The sequence below is a fragment of the Octodon degus genome, unplaced genomic scaffold, assembly GCF_000260255.1.
Source record: "Octodon degus isolate 3935 unplaced genomic scaffold, OctDeg1.0 scaffold00045, whole genome shotgun sequence".
NCBI lineage: Eukaryota > Metazoa > Chordata > Mammalia > Rodentia > Octodontidae > Octodon > Octodon degus.
Window position 1 is genome coordinate 3,887,021 of NW_004524621.1, and position 21,545 is coordinate 3,908,565.

Consider the following 21,545-nt stretch of genomic DNA (forward strand, 5'->3'; position numbering starts at 1 on the left):
TCAGCAGTCTCTCTGCTTACACTGGAGACACCCAAGGGCACTAAGCTTCACGGCAGTGCACAGCTGTTATTCCAACACTTTGGGAGGCTGAGGCAAGAAGATCCCAGGTTCAAGCCCAGGTTGGCCTAAAAGTGACTTAGGGAGACCCTATCTGAACATAAACAAGTACATCACAGAGGACTTTAAACTCGAGGCCCAGGCTGGGGAGATAGCTCAGCAGTCTAAGTGCTTGCCTGGCAAGCATAAGGACTCGGGTTGGATCCCCATTACTGAATGCCATGCTGGCCCCACCCCAGGCCCTCAGAGCTGGCCACCAAAATTGGGCATGGCGGCGCATGCCTGTTATCCCAGTGCTGAGAGGCTGAAACAGGAGGATCACTACAAGTACAGGCTGCATAGTGACACCCTCTACCAAATAAATTTTAAAAAATTAAACTCAAGGCCCTCTGAAAGATGCAATCACTTTCAAGTACAAGGGCTCACTTTGCAGCCATACAACTCAAAACATAAAGGTATCCTTGCAGGTTCTTAAACAGTTCGAGAAATGTTTTAGGTGCAAAGATTTTCAGACTAACAGTCGTAGAAATTAGTGAAGCAAACCCCACTGACAATAGAGCTATAGATATGGGGACAAATTCTTCATATCCACGAGCCTAATGCCCTATTATTTCTTCTACACACTTGCCAAATACCTCCTCTATTACCTTATGGAGGATTAAGTGCATACCATGACATGAAAATTAACATAGGTTTGAAAAGTATTAAAGCTGACTTTTAAATCCAGGAATTTTCCAGGGTCTGGTCTAGGATTTCCACTTTGGAAAACAGTGCTGCAAGTTTCTGTAGGCTTTGGCGAACACATCACGCTGTCCTCTGTAGCTGGCCTGACCCAGAGAACCTTTTTGGAGAGCTGCTCTGTACAGTTCAGTATTTCTGTGAGCGGGTCTGGTTTTGGAGTCGTCACAGTCATGCAACAAAAGGAAGCTTTCGAGATACTGAGGGAGGACTAGGATTACGGAAAATAAGAAGCTGCCCTGCTCACTGAACTTTCTTTTAAGACAGGTCTGTGACAGCGAATGTCTCAAGCCCGGATCTGCAGCTCTACCGCAAGTCTCCCGCAGCTGAGCAGCACCGGCCAGACCTGGCCGGAGGCGCTCACGCAGGAGGAGCCGCTATCGCACGTCGCGGGCCCGCCGGCCACCAGCTTCGCGGCCTCATCCTATCGCGGGGCCCGCGCACTGCCCAGGCCCTCCAAGTGCTCCAGCAACAAGAACTGCAGCGACGACCACCTCCGCGGCCACGGTGCGGGGCCCGCCCAACTCCGGCCCGCAGCAGCAGCCGCCCCTCAGGACGGCAGCGCGCCGGGCCGCGGCCAACTGGATGACACCGGGACCCACGCGCGGCGCGGCGCTGCCCACACCCCTCGCCCCGCCCTCCCGGCCCCATCGCGCGCCTCCCTCACCACGCCCCCCGGCGCCTGTCGGCCAATCCCAGCACCACGCACGTGACGAGCGCTGCCTGCGATGACCTCATCCCTGGTGTGGGATGACGTCAAATTCAAGATGGATGGAATCACAGCGGCAGCGGCGGCTGCGGCGCGCGCGAGCCGAGTGTGAGCGGAAAGGAACCTGGCGCCTGCCTCGGAGCTGAAGAAAGGTGAGTAATTGCCACGTCCCTCGCCGCAGGAGAACTGCGGGGCCCTGTGGGGGACGATAGCCTGCCTGCAAAACGCGGCCTTTCCTGACGTAACTCTGAGGTGATTTGTCTCTTTTTCCTCCACCAGCGGGTTGCGGGCTCTGGGCCCTTCTGCGCGTGCGCGGCACCGTGGCGTTTACCGAGCATGCCCGATCTCCCACGTAGCCGATTGTGCTTTCACATTGCGCATGCTCTGTGCCCGCACTTGGCCTCGCCCTGCCTACTGCGCATGCGTGGTCCTTGGGCCGCCGCTGCGGTTTGCCCTGACCGGGCTACCTTAGGTAGCTGCTGCGCGGAGACTGGGCGCGCGTCCCTCAGCAGAGCCGTTGCTACGCCCTGCGGGGGAGGGCGCGCGCCACCGTCTGGGCAGGTGCAGAGTTCGCTGGGCCGAGCGAGCGTGCGCCGAAGGTTGTGGGCGGCCGTGGGGACCCCGCACCTGCCGCGCCCGCGCCTCTGCGACGGAGTGTGACAGCCCGGTGGCCAGGTTGGCCCAGCAGCCTGGCGCCTCCTGCGGACGGCCGGACCTCGGGGTACACCCCGTCGCCGGCAGCCTTTGCCTGGGGCTCTGGGCGGGGAAGCGGGTCTGGACACCAAGCGATGGAGCCCGATGCACCCCGCGCCCTCTCCGGGCAGTCTTCATCACCCCGGCCCGGATCTCCTGGAGCACGTCTGGTGTGTGTAGGACCTGCACCTGGTGTCTGGGCCAACCCTTGCACTCGGAATCCCCGGGGTATCCCGTGGCAGAGAACCGCGCCCGGACAGCACGGTAGAAGGGTTCGGACAGGTGCCTGATGATGGGGACCCAGGGAAGTTAGGAGCCCTCCCCCAACCTGGGACTTTTTCTGTAGTGCATGGGCTGCCTGCCTGTCACCTAGCATCTGAAGGCATGTGTGTTACAGCATAGTCCAGCAATTGTTCACCAGCATGACCCTGAGTCATCAGTTACCCAGTTGGTAGTCGGTTTCTCCTCTCTTGCTTAAGAGGAGAAAAGGTGGATTCATCCATTTTAAGATTTCTCATTGAAACTCGGTTTTTAAAACCTACCCTTTGGTGCTGAAAGGAGTAAGTCCTGGTTCCATCTCTAATGACAAATAGAGGTTAACATTACCTTTTAATGTTGAGGTTCAAGTAAAAGAAGACACTTGAGGCTTTGGCACACTTAAATGCAACTTTTCACTTACTTCATCGTTCCTTTTAGCAGTATTGAAAGCATAGTGTGCTTTAGTCTATGGAAGTAGAAGTTGAAGAAAATATAAGCTCACTCCTGAGGAATTTACAGTATTTCATGTCAGGGGAAATAAACGTGTACAGTGGTAAATGTTGAAAAACTAAAAGTAACAGAAGAGGGGATGGGTTATTAAGCAAGTCTTCAAATGAGATGATTGAGATAATTTTGTCCTCAAAGTCTTTTTTTTTTTTTTTTTTTTTTTTGCGGACCGGGGATTGAACTCAGGCCCTTGTGCTTGCCAGGCCAGCGCTTATTCTTCTGAGCTATCTCCCCAGCCCCTGTCCTCAAAGTCTTGATGGGAGGACAGACGCTAGAGTTGTCTAAGGACTAGGTATATATGTCACAGTGATTAGCCAAAGGGGGAAGCAGAGGCTCTATCCCAGGAGACCTAGCAAGGGTGTGGGTCCCAACTCCTGTGCTGAACCTGTATTGTGAACTGTGATGAGTCTAGTCAGCAGAGATACAGACTTGAGAGGTGTCATCATCTAGGAGTTATTAAAGCTGTGAGGTTGGACGGACAGCAAAGAAGAGGCCAGGTGCTGGCACTGTAATGTGAGAAATAGCAATGAGCAAATCCCCTCATTTCACTGTCACTGCACCACATGTCTCCAGACCCTGAGCTGGGTTTAGGAGCATGCAGATAAAAAGGGACTCTTCCTAATGAGGATTCTGGAGGATGACAGCAGGGGCATGCTGTTGAAATAGCTGAGGGGTTACTCTTAAAGAGATGGGGCATTCTAACTATGTAGGTAGCTACTGCTGGCCCAGCCAAGTTGCAGAAGCTTTGTAGAGATCCTGGTGTTTCATCTGTATCTTTCTGCAGAAAGCAAGTCAGGTGAGGTTAGAGAAGATATTTTAGGTGGCAGACCTGGGTATGCAAGTTGGTAGGGTAGATGGTAAGGAGTGCCTAGAAGGTACAGAGGTAAATGGAGACAGTGTGAACTTTGTGTCAGTGTACAGTTTGGGGTTTTTCTCTGGCAAGTAATAAACAATGGTATTCTAAATTAGGGCAGTGATGTGACTAGCTTTGCTTAAAGAAAACAATAAAAAGACATGGTTTCCACTCCTGCACTTAAGTGGAGAGGACAAAAAACCCAACCACTGTTTATTGTTACATAGGATACCATACTGGGCACTATGAAAAGTGCCAGGAGATAGTAAATAATTCATCAGTCCTTAAGTAGCTTACCATCCTGTTGAGCCACAAACGACTAGCAGCATACACTGGTGAAGAAGCACTACATAAAGAAGGAGGTGTCTGTTCATTTAAGCTATAATAGTCAGGGAAGTTGTATTAAGATGTTGGCAGGGCTGGTTCCTCCTATGGCCTCTGCTTGACTTGCAGGTGGTCTCTTCTTTTGTCTTCACAGGGTTATCCCTGTGTAGGTGTTTTTGTTCTGATTTTCTTTTAAGGTTGCTGGTTATACTGGATGCATATTTTAACTTAGTTGTCTCATTTTTGCTGAGTTATTTCTATAAAAACCTCATCACTAGATATTGTGTTCTGAGGTACAGGGGCTTAGGAATTGGGCATGTGAATGGAGTGAGGGTGGGGGCACAACTCAGCCCTAATAAAACAAAGCTTCCCAGAGGACTTGGAACTTAAGGTGGGCTGGAGAGGAGTTAGGCATAGCCAACTGCAGATCTGGTAGTGAAACAAAGAAGGTAGCAAGGGACAAGAACCAGGACATTATCCCAGTGAGTAATTATGGGAAAGAATTTTACAAGCACTGATAATTTGAAAGCCAGTTTTTATAAAGCCTTGAAGTCCATGATTTTTAAAATTTTGCATTTTAGTGTAATGGGGAGCCATTGCTATTACTGTTTTGTGCCTAACTAGGGCATAGGCTGGCTCTGTTCATTCAGGTCTTAGGTCTCACTAAAAAATAACAAGGGATGGGGAGATAGCTCGGCGGTCTAAGTGCCTGTCTGGCAAGCACAGGCACCCATGTTCGATCCCACACACCACATGCCCTGCTGGCCCTGGAACCCTGGGCATACTTGTAATCCCAGTGCTGGGGAGGCTGACACAGGAGGATTGCTGTGAGTTCAAGCTGTGTAGCAAGACCCTGTACCAAATAAATAAAAGATTAAAAAAAAAATTAAGGACAACAAGACCTTTCCTTACCATCCTTCACAGCCCTCTGCTTCAGCAGCCCATCAGCCTTTAGGGATTTAGCTCGCTGAAAGTTCTCCATTTGTTTTCCTGGTTATCATCTAATTCACCTCACTAGAAAGTGGCAGCTTTGTTTGAGCACTCCATATTTGAGATGCATCTAACCACACCTCATGAGAAGAGTTTGGTAAATAAGCTGAATCACTAATGGTACTGGCTGTGCATATGGGAGGCCTGGTCAGAGTTTTGCTTCAGGCTGCTCAGACTAGCAGCAGTATTAAAAGAGCATTTGGAATACGTGACAGGAAGGCCACGTGGAAATGGATTAGTTAGGGTTCTGTAGAAAGGAGAACAGAAACTGACCGGCTGGCTTGAATTGAAAAAGAAATGTATTGTAGAAACATAAGGTTGTTCTTAAGAGTTTAAGGGAAAGCTTTAAAAAAAAAAAGAGACTGGAAAGACTAAAACTGGAGAGATCCCAGGAATCAGTGTATGGAACCAGTGGTGGTTCTTCAGGCTCTGCTGAGATGGATCAGTACCATTCATCTGTGGCCTCTGTCATTCTCAAGACCCATATTCCAGGGAGAGGGCTTTTGTTGACTGGGCATTGGGTGTGTGCTTGCTGCCATCAGACTGTGCTCCCCAGCTGCTGGGATCTGTGCACTGCTGCAGTGTTGGGAGGGAGCTAACCTTTATGATCTGGAGTCATCTCAGAATATGCCTTTGAGCCAAATCCACAGGGGAAGGAACAGAGAAGACTGCAAATTTGAGAGGTGGATACAGGGAGTAACCTAACTCCAGCTTCTGCCAAAGGATCCTCAGCTAGCTTGCCTGTGAAACCTGAGGCACCATAGATGCCTTCTGGATGTCTGCATTGTCAATAAGTGTGATGAGGAGACTGGACTCTTGGCCAACTTCCTGCTCCCTCTGAATAGTAAGGGCTGAATCCAGATGGGAGGTGTGTTTTTCTCTCTAGAGTCAAAGGCAGGTGCTCCGTGTGTGCAGCTAGGTGCATGCCTGTGTCATGTTGGGGTCAGGTAAGCAGTCTCCAACATGCCAGATGGTCAGTATGACCAGAGTTCAGTGTAGAGTGATATTCTGGGTGTGAGGTGACATTTTCCTATAGAATAGTTGGCAAGAATTTTGCGAGTCAATCCTAGAGAAGAGCTTACTTTTAGTACCCTTTAGCTGTGACACCATCCTCTTGTTTTATCTCTGAAACCTGAAAGTAGGTAGATCATTTCGGTCCTTTTCTCATCTCTCACTCCTTCATGTCCTTGTATTGAGTAGCTTTCTTCATGTTCTGTTTCTGTCCCCAAAATGATCTGTATACCAAAATTGCTTCTTTCCAACTCCATTTCCTTCAGAAATCTTCACTTCCTGCAGCTGATCCAGCCTTGGCATAAGAAAGAAGCCAGTTTATATTTAGGTATGAATGTCCCACCCCCACTGTTTAGTGTACTGGAAGAATTTGAGATGGTGGTATGAAATAATTTTCTGGAATGCAGCTCTAAGGCTTCCTGGTCATTCTAGGGAATTGAACTGGTGGCCAGGATGAGCCTTCAGGAGTTGTTAAACCCAGAGAAGATGAGACAAGCACTTCTGATGTCTCTGCAGTAGAAATGTGGAGAAGGGAGCCTTTGGTCTGCTGTGAGTTTCATGTGGAAGCCTTAGACCTTCCCTAAGCCTCCACGAAGCACAGTTCTCCCGCCCTCTGCCCTGCCCCCTCAGCCACCTCTAGAGGTTTCTGAAATCAGTATCCTCCCAGCACTGTGCATTCTTCACCAAAATGATGTCTAAAATGGCCAACTTGCTTCCCTCCCTTCATAGCACCCTCTATGCATGGGAAGGAGAGGGAAAGAGGTGAAAGTGAGGCATGTGCCAGCCAGGAGTTATGCCTTGCAGGTGAGTATTCTTTTGCCAGTATTGCTTTGCTAGGCTCTCTCAGAAAGTCTGGTGGAGGAAGTGTCAGCCACATTTATGAAGCATGGAAACTGGCACTTGAAAAGACCAAGTGGTCTGTAGAGATGACCACCAGAATCAGGGGCAAGTAGTCTTGTCTGGAGGCTGAGGCTTTTCCATGGAACTGTGATGTCTCCCTTGAGCTTTTAGCCATAGAGAGTCTCTTACTTTGAGATTTTGGGAAGCAACATGAAATGGACAGTTCTGGCAGTTTTGGATAGTGTTTGTGTGCTAGGACCAAGTGGTCAGCCAGCCAGCTGTGTCAGAGTGTGGTTTCCAGGAGGTTCCTCTCAGCTTGGCCTGCTGCCCAGAAAAAAACCCTGTTCTTTCACATCATTCCATATTCCCTGATTTTTCTGCTATGGTCACTGTGCTGATGCTTGTGCATTGTCAAGCAGGGAACAGTGGAGATGGAAGGAGCCGATGCCAGCAGTGGTAACCTGTAGTCAGACCTGAGGTGCCCTGTATTCGGTAAACCAGAGACACTGTGTCATAACTGACCCTGCAGAAAGATGGGATTTCCCATGTCTGGAACCTGAGACTGCACCAAGGAAAAAGTGCACTGATCAACAAAGCAGCCTCTAAGGGCCACTGAACAGAGCAGTGAAAAAGTCCTGTGAGACCATTCTTCATTCCACCAGCCAAAGAGGCTCACTGGGCTCTCTCCTGTGTTCTCTACATAGCAGTTTATATTTTCAGCTTAGTTGTTAAACTTCACAAATACATACATCTGTTGAGGTGAAAGAGTAAAAATCCAGAGCATGAATTGTTTGCAGCTGGCCTAGGAAAGGGCTGTTGTCTTCAAGCCCTAATAATTGAATTCAGATTATCAAGCAAGGATCTTCCATGAAGGAGACATCCACACAGCCTCTCCCACATCCAGGACTGGAAGCTGTTGCTCGTGCTTCTGATCTCCCTTGGTCTCAACTGGAGACCCTCGCTTCCATCTTCCTCTTCACTTCGGTCCTACTTCTCCCTGCACATCCCCTTTGCTTCAGCCAGATGGGACCTCCTGCAGCTCCTGCCATGCCTCAGGTTCTGCCCTGTCTGCCCTTTTTCAAATAACCTTTGTCTTTCCACACTCCTCAGTTCCTTTCTTGGCTGCAGTCTTCCCAGGGTCTGGTGGCCTGTGTCTCTTCCTTGGCAGCCTGTCTGTTGCCTGCACGATAGACTGTGCCAGCAGACCATGTTGGCCTGCCTGTTACTGTGCAAAGCTCCAACTCAATGAGGTAGGCCATGCTTCTTGGGTTCACATCCTCCTGGCAAGTAGAATTATAGGACATTCTGAATGGATCCCAGCCATGAGGCACATGCAATGTGATGTCTTAAGAGCCCAGGCACATCTATAGCCATACCACCCTGAACACACCTGATCTCATCTAAGAGCCCAGACTATGGGACTACCGCTGTCTCAATGGCCACAGGCAAATAGTTGACCTTCCAATTTTCCCAGCTTGTCAAATAGGGATGGTGACCTGTCTCTCAGAAGATCCTGTGAGAATTAGAAGAGGAAACAAGAGGCATTACTGTGTAGGTTTAAGAGTTTGGCCTCTCTCTGAGCATGCTCCACTGCTTAACTGTGTGGTCTCTAGCACGTGCCTTATCCTCTGGGCCTCAGTTTCTTTGTCTGTATGTTGACAGCAATAACACATACCTTTGAAGGGCTGTGTAAATTCTTAGTTGATGAACAGAAGATATTTACATACATTAGGTATTTCAAGTATATCATTAGTGTTTGCAAGGGAGGAGTAGAAAATAATATTGTACAGTTCCTGTGCTCTGGGGTATAAGGGCTTCAGACTTCTTGGGCTGGCAGGCTTACTGATGACTCTGTAGAGGTCACAGCCAAAGAAATGGTTTCAAATACCCCACCCCTGAATTTCAAGGACAGGTGATATTTATCTGTAGCTTGACTTTGTGATTCTTTGTTATTACTTGATTGCCAGATATTTTTGTTCATAGAAGATAAAAGCCTGTGTTCCAAGAGATCAGAGGCAGTTACTTAGAGCAAGATCAGTGATGTGAAGAAGGAAGAAAGGAACCTTTCTAAGCTGTGAGCAGGGAGAAGAATTTGCGTGTGGTCTGAGGAATAGCATGGCTTTGTGTCCAGGACATGGGCTGTCTCTTGTGGCTCATCCCTTAGCTGCATCTGTGCTTTAAGTCTTTCTTTGTGTCTTGGCTTCTCTGCCAATCAGACCCAGATGCAGGGTCTGGATGTAGACATGTATATGCAAATGTACATTTACATGGATTTTAGGAAACACAAGGAAGTCAGAGGGATTCCCACAGAGGAGTTTGGGCTAACAAGGTCTTGCTTATGTGTAGAGTGCAGGGCTGAGTTCCAAATGAAGCACCTTGAACTCCAGAGTGAAGGGTGTCTTCCATCTGTTCATCTCTAATCCTCTCCTGCTGTCCCTGAAGGCATGTCATTAAAAGTGGCTGTGCCTTTCCTTCCCTGACACCACCTGGTCCCAGCCCCCTGGTGGGAGCAGGAGACTCCTGCTAGCCCTGCCTTCTACTCTGGTCCTGTGTCCTGTGGTCATCCACTATGTTTGCTCTAATTCAGGCTTTGCAATCCCTCTGCCCATGTTCTGATGCCCTCCAGCCCTGCACAGCCTTGCCTCCTCACTATTTGTGAACTGGGGCCTGCTCTTTGCTCTACCCTCTGCTATGCTGTCCTCCCCTGGACAACCACAAACTTGTCCATGCTCCCAGTGTCTCCAGTGCCATTTCTTCAGTGGTGAATGGCATGGGAAGCTCCTGGTAGTATGAGGGTGTTGTAGCTATCAAATCAGCAATATGTGATGTCACCTTATTTGGTGCTCATGCTGGCATTGTGTGTATGCTGCTGTTTTGTCTGTTTAGTCATGGTGCACACTGCTCAGAGAGGCAAGCTCACCCAGCCCCCTGGCTGTCCAGCTGTTGAAACTCCAACTTGGATAGAGCAGTGGACTTTAGATCTTACTCAGTGTGCTTGCATGAGTGTGTATGTCTATACTTGACTTGAGAGTCCAGCTCTTACTGCACATTTTCTACTCTGGCCTGGTTGGGTTTTTAATTGCTAGTCTCAACCACTAGGTTAAATTTAAAGACCCACTTGACAAATTACCTGTCCAGTTTTGGCTCTGCATCTGTTGCTTTCCCTGTGGCAGCATCTCAGAAATTCTTAACATGGCCAAGTCAAGGCCTATGGCATGGTAAACTGACTTTTCCTATTCAGCTCATCATGAGGAGAAGGTCTTTACACAAGCAAATGTGTGATTCTTAAGACTATCATTGGGGTGAAGAAGTCCCAGTGTCTTAACAGATAAGGCAAAGGAGGGAAGGACCTCTGCCATGCAGTCACAGATAGAGGGGCAGAAGCAAAGGGAGGCATGGTAGGCTTGGCCTCGGGCTGGTATGGTGCTGGCCTGAGGGAATCATTCCAGAGGCAGGGCCAAGCCCACGTCAGTTCCTGACCCTGGTGGGAAGTGGAAGAAGCCCTGAGAGGTGTGTGCTGTGTAGCTGGTTTCTGGCTGGTGGCACCATAAGTTCCTCTTTCTGAGCTCCTCTGAAGAGCCTGGATCTGAGAACCCACAGACTACTGGGACCTGGTGTAGTCCATCTGCAGAAGTACCTGCTCCAAGGCTGTTAGAGATTTTCTTTCTCATTCTGGTTCCATTTTGATGGCAAAATAAATAAATGTCAGAACAGGTTTTTTTGTGTGTGATTCTGATGATGAAACCCAGGGCCACATTCAAGCTGCATCAGCCATACTGCCCCTGGGCTACATCTTCAGCCCCTAACTGTTTTAAAAGGAAGGTAATATGAAAGCAAACCAGAGACATGTTTTAGACTCACAGCCCCATGGAAAGATCATCGACTGAGCGGAGCCCAGGTGTGGCCTCACACCTTGCCTCTCTATGAAGTGGCTCTGTCTTTCCAGGAGCACCTGTGGATTATTTTATAGAACATTAATCCTGTTCTTTCTGAAAATTAATGTACCTTTTCTTAATGCTTAATAGAGACACCTTCACCTCAGCCCTATGAGAGGGCAGTGTTCATCCAGCTCCACACAAGGGAACTGCACAGAGGCAGCAGGTGTGACTGGGGTGTGGCTGGCAGAGGAGTGGATGGCTCTAGCTGGGAGTAGGCACGAGGGCACATGCTGACCCACCAGGCACCCTCGGTTTGTTTTTAGATTGGAGGAGAGTTTCAGAGAAATCGCAGCTGAAATCTCTTATTTCAATTTAGAACCAGGGTAAAGTTTTCTTTGTGCTGTTGTTACAAATGTCATTTGGTGAGCTAATAGTATTCAGGAGGTTTCCAGGCAATTAGTGTAAGAAAGCAAGCACTTTCCTATTTAACACTTCCAACCTTAAACACTGGTTCAATTAGCAGATGATTTTTCTCTTTCCAAATTCTTGTGTATTTGTAAAGGTCTAACAAGACCTCTGCTTTGCAGCTCATTGCTAACATTTCGCTTAAGTACACATTGAGAATTATAGGCTTGGGGGTTTTAATAATTCTTATTTATTTTCTGAATTTCTTAAAACTAGGCATCAAATGGGTAAAGGCCCTAAATACTGAACCTTTATTTTCACATATCAAGTATCATATAGCACTTTCATATCTACTTGCAAGTTCTAGCAACCTTTGATGATATAGAAGTGCTTATTATGGTCTGTTTTTTTTTGTGTGTGTCAGCAGGAGATGGTCATCATGGTGTTAGCAATTAAACCCAGGGTCTCATACATGCAAGGCAAGAGCTCTCATTCCCAGACCCCTCTTATGGTCGTGGGTTCTGGAGATTCTTTACTTTCATGGCTGATGGTCATGTGATTTTTTGTTTGAGTAGGGTAGCTTAGAAAGCTCATGTCAGCCCAGTCTGCTGCCCACCCACCCTGACCCTGTGGACCAACAGCTGCGCCCCTGCCCTCAGAGCCCCTCCTTCCTCTGAGCTGTTTGCTGCTGTGTGATGACAGTTTTGCCTCTGTCTTTCAGATAAGCCTGTGCAATGGAGGGGCTATTGCACTATATCAACCCAGCACATGCCATCTCCCTGCTTAGTGCCCTCAATGAGGAACGCCTCAAGGGACAGTTGTGCGATGTGCTCCTGATTGTTGGGGACCAGAAGTTTCGAGCCCACAAGAATGTTTTGGCTGCCAGCAGCGAGTACTTTCAGAGTTTATTCACAAATAAGGAGAACGAGTCACAAACGGTCTTTCAGCTTGACTTCTGTGAGCCAGATACTTTCGACAATGTCCTGAACTACATTTACTCCTCCTCCCTGTTCGTGGAGAAGGGTAGCCTTGCCGCTGTGCAGGAGCTAGGGTACAGCCTGGGCATCTCTTTCCTGACCAACATTGTCTCCAAAGCTCCGCAGGCACCCTTCCCACTGTGTCCCAGCAGGAAGAGAGTATCTGCAGATGAGGATGAGGCCAGCTCTCAAAAGCGCAGCGTCATCGTGTGCCAGGGCAGGAGTGAAGCACCCGGGAAAGCTGTGGGTCTAAACCCGGCTGACCTCAGCCCTGTTTCCCGACTGTCCCCCAGCATCACAGGCAAGAGCAACACTAGCAAGGTGCATGGCCTGAAACCTGCAGAACCACTCCCCAGTCTGTCCTTGTCTGAAAAGAGCTGGCCAAAAGATGGTGCCTCAGGGTTTTCAAAGTCCCTGGAGCATCCTGTAGAGGACCCAAGTAGGAGCAGTTTGGTGAAGAGAAATGCAGCACTGCCCTCCAAGCCTCCACATGACAGAGAGGCCGTGGATGACAGGCCAGGGGGAAGCAGTCAGCTTCCAAAGGGCAAAGCTATAGAGCTGGCTTTGAAAAGGCCTCGGCCACCAGTCCTGTCCCTTCGCAGCTCCTCAGAGACACCATACTTGTTAAAGGAAACTAGTAAGGGAGGAGGTCAAGGTGAGGAGAGAAACTTGTTGTACTACTCCAAGCTGGGCTTGGTGATCCCATCCAGTGGGTCTGGTTCTGGAAACCAAAGCATTGACAGAAGCGGGCCTCTTGTGAAAAGCCTCCTCCGACGGTCCCTGTCTATGGACAGCCAAGTCCCTGTCTACTCTCCCTCCATAGACCTGAAATCCCCCCAGGGCTCGCCTGCAGCATCCAAGGACATGCCAGGCAGTGTTTTCTGTACTTTATCTCAAAAAACTTCTTTACAAGACTGCAGTGAAAGAAAAGCAGCCCTGGAAGACAGGCCTCCGGTGCTGCAGCCGCACCGCCTCAGGTCCTTTAGTGCCTCTCAGTCCACGGAGCGGGAGGGCGCCGCCCCAGTGACAGAGGTGCACATCAAGACTGAGCCCAGCAGCCCCCTGTCAGACCCCTCAGACATCATCCGAGTCACTGTGGGAGATGCAGCAGCTGCGGCTACGAGAGACTTGCCTCTGAAAACTGAGGAGGACCTGAAGGATATGAGCAGGCTTCCAGCCAAGAGGAGGTTCCAGGCAGACAGAAGGTCACCCTTTAAGAAGGCAAAGGTCAATGAGCACGGACCCCCAGCTTCAGATGAGAACTGTGAGGATGGCCTGAGCCCTCCTCCCCTTGATGGCGAGTTCCCAGATTCTGACTTGAACAAAGACGAATTTGGTGAGTTGGAGGGGACGAGACCAAACAAAAAGTTTAAATGCAAACATTGCCTTAAAATCTTTAGATCAACAGCAGGTCTTCACCGCCACGCTAACATGTACCATAACCCAGAGAAGCCCTACGCTTGTGACATCTGTCACAAGAGGTTTCATACCAACTTCAAAGTGTGGACACACTGTCAGACCCAGCACGGCATAGTGAAGAACCCGTCCCCAGCCGCGAGCTCCCACGCGGTTTTGGATGAGAAATTCCAAAGAAAGCTGATTGACATAGTGAGAGAGAGGGAGATTAAGAAGGCCCTGATCATTAAGCTGAGGCGCGGCAAGCCTGGCTTTCAGGGCCAGAGTGGCTCCCCAGCGCAGCAAGTCATCAAGAGGAACTTGCGCTCGCGAGCCAAAGGCGCATACATTTGTGCTTACTGTGGAAAAGCATACCGCTTTCTCTCTCAGTTTAAGCAGCACATAAAAATGCACCCGGGAGAAAGAGCCCTCGGAGTAAATAAAGTTGCTAAGCCAAAAGAGCATGCTCCTCTGGCCAGCGCGGCAGAGAGCAAGGAGCTTTACCCGTGCCGCCTCTGTAATGCTAAGCTCTCTTCTCTTCTAGAACAAGGCAGCCACGAGCGCTTATGCCGGAACGCCACGGTTTGCCCTTACTGCAGCCTCAGGTTCTTCTCGCCCGCCCTGAAGCAGGAGCACGAGGACAGGTGTGAGTACAAGAAGCTGACCTGTCTGGAGTGCATGCGCACCTTCAAGTCCTCCTTCAGCATCTGGCGGCACCAGGTGGAGGTGCACAACCAGAACAGCATGGCCCCTGCTGAGAGCCTCTCTCCACCCACACTGGACCACAATGGTGAGCTGCCAGCTACCACCCGGCCCCAAGCCCAGCCTGAGCCCAGTAAGGTGAACCACATTGCTGCCCCACCCAAGGAGGACACTGCGCTCAGCGACTCTTCAGAGCAAGTAAACTTCGACTCAGAGGACTCCTCCTGTCTTCCTGAAGACCTTAGCATCTCCAAGCCACTAAAAATCCAGGTGAAGGAAGAACCCTCTGAGGAGGCCGAGGAGGAGACACCTGAGGCCAACACAGCCACCCGGGACTCAGGCCCCAGCAGGGAGGCTGGGCTGTGGCCCTGCGAGAAGTGTGGGAAGGTGTTCACGGCACACAGGCAGCTGGAGCGGCACCAGGAGCTCCTGTGCTCTGTGAAGCCCTTCATCTGCCATGTGTGCCACAAGGCCTTCCGCACCAACTTCCGCCTCTGGAGCCACTTCCAGTCCCACATGTCTCAGGCTGCAGAGGAGCCCGTGCAGAAGGAGGTGGATGTGGGCCCTGTGCCTACCAATTCCCCCTCACCACCACCCCTGCCACCACCACCTCCTCTGCCCAAGATCCAGCCTCTGGAGCCTGATAGCCCCACGGGCCTACCAGAAAACCCAGCCCCGGCCACTGAGAAGTTGTTCGCACCTCAGGAGTCAGACACCCTCTTCTACCATGCACCACCCTTGTCGGCAATCACTTTCAAGAGACAGTTCATGTGCAAGCTCTGCCACCGGACATTCAAGACTGCCTTCAGCCTTTGGAGCCACGAGCAGACGCACAACTGAGACCCACTGTGGACCACGTCCTTGGCGACTGAGTATTTTTCAAATAAAGGCTGGAAATTGTTATGCTTGAATTTAGGCTTGAGATAAACTGATAACAAATAGAAAAGTCCTCATGCAACTTGAAAAATAAACTGAAATACCACAGTTCTGCCCCTCTCAGTGACTAGGGGTTTGACTTCATTGCTGTTGAAATTGGGTGAATTTTGATGAATTGCATGGTTCTTCATTCCGAGGTGTCAGCATAATCGCTTAATTGAGGTTTTTGTTTTTCTTACTCATTTGTAACTAGCTTTGGGAATGCTAGCAAAGTATTCCTTCCTTTGCTTATCTCAGACACCTAATTCTAATTCCATTTTAGCCATGTTCTTAAGACCAAAAATATCAGAAAGAAGTGGAGTCATTGCAGTATTGTTTTAGATCTTAATATACCTTAGCAATAAAAAAAGATAAACCTCAACATTAATAAATTATCCTGACACTTGATAAAAACAAATATTTGGTATTTTGTGGTCATGTAGAACTTTTTTTTGTATGGAAATGGTAAGAAATTTAAATCAGCAATAGACATACTTAAAGTTTTATAAGATAACAGACCTCGGCCTTGGTCACTTAGTGTAAGAATGACGGTTGCGCTGTAAGAAGACAGGGATAAAAAGCAGTTTGCAGGGTCCTGCTTGCACTGTCCTGGGCAGTTGCTGCCACAGGCGTGTTCTGAACCCATGTGCGGGCTCTGTATCCACCATGCCCAATCCTGGTTCCCACCCCAGGGAAGGACAGTGTCTGGTGTCCTCTGATTCATGCTGTCACAAATTGAAAAGCTGAGTAGTTGGGACAGAAAAACCAAAGCTGATGTGTGGCACTCACTTGGAGTCTCATGCTATGACAGATGAGTGAGGGCATGTGCTTAGATAGGACAGCCACTCTGTACCCTGAATCCCTGCTCCCCTGAGCCTGCACAGTGGGTGGTTCCCTACAGTGCTATGCACTGTCCTGGAACAACCCACACAGTGCCTGTGAGTTCCTGCCCACCTTGCAGGTGTGGGCTCTGCAGCCCATCTCGTCAGCTGTGAACTACGGCTTGATGCCCAGAAATAAGCATGAAAGCACTTATGCAGGGTCCAAAGTTAGCTTTGCTACTTACTGTGGTCCAGATGGGTTGGGGGGGGGGGGATTTTTGTCTTTTGTATACGTTGTAATTAGAAGAGTTTTAGAAAGTGTTATCCAAAGCTCAGCGGTGTACTTCAAAAGGAAAAACTTAACTTCACTTGTGTGGGGAGGGTTACATAAAGAAATATTGAAACAACAAAATCATTTTAAGATAGGGACACCGATTATGACTCCGAGTTTATACATATTTTTTTACCAGCTGTTCTTTCAAATTGAAGTTAACTACTGATAGAGAAGTTTGTGCTCTAGCAGAAAAAAACCCTACTCATCATTCTTGTTACCAACATTCCATACCATTCATAAGAAAGATACTCTTTATCGAAACAGCATTTTTATAAACTACTAATTGACTTTGTTTATTATAGAAACTATATATGAAATTTTGCCTTTTATCCTTCCACTTGAAAAAACTATCAAAAAATTCCAAAATATTTTAGTACTTACTTTCTATTTTGTTCTTCAATTTGATGGAGAAAGGGAAAATAAAATTAGGTTGCAGTTACTGTTATCTATTTCTTGAAGAAATCTATGCATTTTGAAGACAAAACTGACCTTTCATGAAGGCAACATCATGATGGGGGTTGTATGTGAACTCACTCTGTGTCATTAGTGTCTCTTGCTCTGAACACCCTGGCTGTGTCACCTCTTCTAGAGGGCAGTCCCTGAGTCTCATCTGCACGACTGTCACAGGCTCTGGAAGCCCTGTCACACCTTCCGTCTTGGCATTGTACATTCACTATCCCAGGACTTGAACCTTTAGGCTACATTTTTGAAGGTTTTTTAAATAACTCTTAATCAGTAAAAAATATTTTTGATCAAAATATAGGCTCTGCATATCTGTTAGATTTTAAAAATTACCAATGTTTTTGTCCTGTTCACACTTTTGTCTAGGCAAGAAATATAAGATTTGAAATGAAATTTTGAACCAAAAACATTTATAAATGCAGTTCTGGTTTTTCTATTACTTTTTATACTGTACCTTAAAAACATTAGGCTGAAAGAGTTTATTTTGGTGGTCAAAAAAAAAAGCTTCCACTGGTGTAACTATTTTGAATGTTAAGTAGGATAATGAAAGACACATTAAATGCTTTTTGTAAAGAATGTTTATCTTGGCCAGTAGGCAGATACTTGGTGTAAAATAAATTGGTCTTTCATCTTTGCAACTCTTTAAATAGTAAAAATATTCTTGTAAATGTTTTCTTCTGATTGTGATTAATTTTTAAAAAGGTAGAAAATTCATTATTCCTTGTAAGTATTCAGGATGCCTGCTTTTTTATGCCATTGTGAAAGAATGTAAAATGTTTTAATATATTCTGTTACCCTGAGAATTTTTTTTTTGGTTTTTTTTTTTTTTTTTGGTGGATGGAGGGAGTAACAAAATGTGTTTTTATTATTCAGAGTAAGCAATGGAGGTAACAAATATTGTACATTTTAGTTGTAATATTTCAAGATTAATAATAGAACATTCATCTTTAAGACTAGTATAGATTTAGTTTTTCCAAAATGTACAATTCAATAACAACATTACTTACATTTGTGGGAAGATGTGCGTCCTTGGTTTTCTGTTTCTGAAGAGGTCTTGTTGTTGTTTTGCCTTTTTGAGACAGGGTTTCACTATGCAGTTCAGGCTGGTCTTGAACTCACTTCATATCCCAAGCAGGCCTCAAACTCATGGCAATCCTCTTGCCTCAGCCTCCTGAGTGCTGAGATTACAGGTATGCACCACCACATCCACCAGAAGAGATCATTGAAGGCTTTGTACAACTTGCCCAGCACTAAATTGGTTCTTGCCTAAGTATGTCACCCTCTTGGCATCACCGAGAGGAGGCTGTGGGATGGTGGAACGTGCCCGCCTTCGCTAGGCCATGTTGCTCATGGCAGACCACAGTTGGCCTTAGCTACTTAGATGGTTCCTAGAGTGCATGTGTGTACAGCTGTTAAGAAAGAACATACTGGCATTTTCTTTATACAGAAATAATTAGGTATCACTCCTAACAAATTTCTTTATAAACTTCATCCAGTTAACTATAATTGGAATATTACAAGTCATTTTGTTAATTTCTGATGTCACAATGTTTTTTGCAATAGTGAGATGCATTATTGATTTAACTAATTCTGATGCACATTTAATACGTGTTTTTTAACAGTGACTACTAAGGAGTTTGTTTTAAAAACAGGTTTTTCCCTTTTGTGGCTTTAGCACTTTAAAAAGTTTGATGTTTGCATAATTCCCAAGGGGGCTCCTCTCAGGAAGGGCTCTGGCTCACTAGGCAGCGTTTCCACAAGACGGGAGATAGCTCATGGGTATTGAGAGTCTGGAGGATAAAAACAGAAGAGTTCATATTAAGTGTTTCAAAATTCGCTTTAGAATCAGGCTTTGGGAAACCAAAGTATTTTACTGTAAGTCTTTGAAACAATTGAATCTAGTGTTCTTTTGTCATTTCTTAGTGCTGTCTGAATTTCTAGTTATTCTTGGTCAACAATGAGTGTCAAAAGGTGATAATTTGTTACTGACATTAATCCCAGTCTCACAGTTTTCATTGAATAGATGCTTACTGCTCAAAGAACAACATGTGAGTGGTTTTACAATTGTGTGTTTTGATTGTCAAGCCTCAGCAGAGGAAATCCTTCAGTTTTAGAAATAAGCTTTTTTGAACTGAACATTCATAGCAAAATAATGTTAATCCATTGCTTACTTGTACCCAGTTCTACTGTCTGTTTACTTTGCTGAAATCTTGACTGAGAATGATTGGAGTCAATAAATGTGCTGTATTTTGCTGAGTCCCGGTCTCCTTGATCTTTGAAGCACAGTGGTGGTGGTGGCAAGGAGTAGCACTCAACATGGGGAAGGCGGAGGGCACCTCGAGCATTTCCTGCTTGCCACAGAATTAACTAAAGCCTGAGAAGCTTTGCTTGACCATCTTTTACCTTTCTGTTCAGGTTCCTGGTTTTTTACCTGCCTTTTATTTTCTTTTCCTTCTTTCCTCCTTTTTTTTTTTTTTTTTTTTTTTTTTGGTCTTTTTGAGACAAGATCTCGCTATGCACCTCTGAACCCTGTTGCTGGACTGATGGACACTCTGCTGTGGGCTTGCCTTCATCCATGTCCTGAGTCAGCCCTTCTGGGGAGCACCTGCACCCCACCCTAGGCACAAGTGATGCAGTCATTGGAAATGTCCTACCTGCCATTCTGTTAGTCATCAAATGGTCTTCTTTAAAAAACCAAACAATTTCCTCCTGGCAGGATTACAAGTTTTGGAGCTTTGAGTTCCTTTGGTCCTGTATCCTCAGCCTTCAGTACATGCTCAGGACAGTTGCTGGTGGCAAATCAATGTCCCTAATGTCCAGGCCAAAGGCATGAATTCAGATATTGTGTAAATGGCTGTCAGCCAGTCCTCCACAATGGGGCACCATGTCACATTACCCACCTTGAGGGGCTGGGGAGATGGCTCAATAGAACAGACACTTCCCTGGCAAGTGCAAGGGTCAGAGTTCAATCCCCAGTTCTGAAAAAAAAAAAAAAAAAAAAAAAAATCACCCACCTTGAGTTGACAGAAATGTACCCTGACTACTTACTGTCCCAACATCCTGTCCTCCAGGAAATGCTTCCTGGCTGCTGGCCACCTACTCCTCCCAGGCTGGCTTGGCTTCAGGAAGCCCCCACAGTGTCCTTGGTGTTTCCACATGCTGTAGAATAGCCTTTGAGAAGAAGTTTTGGTGGCAAGTCTCTTGCCCTTGTAAGTCCCATATACTCGTGCACTGCCATCGAAGTTTTGAGTGTGGGGCACACTATGTGTGTGTTGCTGGGCTGCTAAGATGCCCGTGAGGTCACCTGAGTTTGCAGAGCTCCCCACTTAACTCCTAGGTTACCTCAAACAGAGGAGCAGGCATGTAGCACTCCGGACATGTAAGGCCTATGTACCTGGTAATATTTGCATGCTGTCTGCAGCCTAGTCTCCCTCTTGCATTATGTTTTCACTCTGCATCCTCATTCTTTCTTGGGGAGCCCAGTACCTTGTCCCTTTCAATCTGAAATTTCAGCATGACTTGTAGTCGCATTACTTGGACCAGGATCTTAGGTCCCTTAACTGGAGTTGGGTGTTTTCTCAACACCAGGTACAGCCTTGTGTTTGTGGGCACAAGACACAGAAGTTGTGATCTCTTCATGTCACCCCAAACGGCAGCCTGGAGGTCCACCTGTCCTCTGCTGACAGCATTAGTTTTAATCATTTTATCTGCAGCATTTCCTGCCAGTTTCTCCATTGCTGTGTGTGGTACTGGGAATCAAACTCCCCTAAAACAAAACAAAACAAAACAAAACAAAACAAAACAAAACTCCCCTGAGCTGGTTTCCAGCCCTTTTCATTTTATTTCGAAACAAGCCTTGCTGAGTTGCTCAGGCTGGCCTCAAATTCACAACCCTATTGTCTCAGCCTCCTTCCTGAGTAGCTAGGATGCCAGGCATGTGTGACTGCACCTAGCCTCACCCACTGTCAATTTTACCAGATGCCAATTGATGGTTTTTGCCTGGGTTATTTTGTAGTCATGACCAAGTACAGACATCTTCATCCCATCATTCCTTTATCTATTTGTGGGGCTTTACACTGCACAAAAAAATGTCCACCAGCTCATAGTGTTTCATGCCTATAATACCAGCACTTGGGACTGAGACAGGAGGACTGCAGGTTCAAGCCCTACCTGAGCAACTTAGCAACCTTAAAAAAAAAAAAAAAAAATGACTGGCATGTAGTTAGGTGGGAGAGTGTCCCTGGGTTCAATCCCCAGTATTGCAACCCCCCCAAAAAAATTCTTAGTTTATACCTGCAGTTTATACCTAGATGTCCTCAAAGCTCATATGCTTATGTGTGGGGCTTTCTGGGACTGACTGGATTATAGGGGTGTGATATCCATTAGTAGATTTGTCCACTAATGGGATTATTGCTGAATGGGATATTAAGTAAAGTCTGGTCAGAGGAGGTGATCAGTGGAGACATGGCCTGGAAAGGTTCACCTCCCTACTCTTTGATCTTTCTCTGCTTCCTGCTACTGTGCTGTGAGTAGCTGTCTCTGCCATGCCCCTCTGCCATGCAATCCTGCCTTGACTGGAACCTCTACACACTGTCAGCCAAAATAAAGTTGTGGTATTGGATGTCTTGTCTCAGTGACGAGGAAGCGCCTAGATGCTCGCCTCTTTTGCTGGCTTA

General features: G+C 47.2%; 1 protein-coding gene across 4 annotated transcripts; it reads left to right on the forward strand.

Annotated features, from left to right (window-relative positions):
* Positions 1 to 1,488: 1,488 nt before the first annotated feature.
* Positions 1,489 to 17,989, forward strand: Zbtb21 (zinc finger and BTB domain containing 21). 4 transcript variants are annotated; one of them, XM_004631788.2, is made up of 3 exons: positions 1,489 to 1,656; positions 11,985 to 13,576; positions 14,180 to 17,989. In XM_004631788.2, the coding sequence occupies exons 2-3, from the start codon at positions 11,998 to 12,000 to the stop codon at positions 15,175 to 15,177; spliced, it is 2,577 nt and encodes an 858-aa protein (XP_004631845.1). In that variant the 5' UTR covers positions 1,489 to 1,656; positions 11,985 to 11,997; the 3' UTR covers positions 15,178 to 17,989. The 4 variants fall into 4 exon arrangements, with proteins under 4 accessions (XP_004631845.1, XP_023571799.1, XP_023571800.1 ...); XM_023716031.1 differs by having other exon boundaries at positions 11,985 to 17,989; XM_023716032.1 differs by lacking the exon at positions 1,489 to 1,656 and adding an exon at positions 2,248 to 2,367 and having other exon boundaries at positions 11,985 to 17,989.
* Positions 17,990 to 21,545: the final 3,556 nt, after the last annotated feature.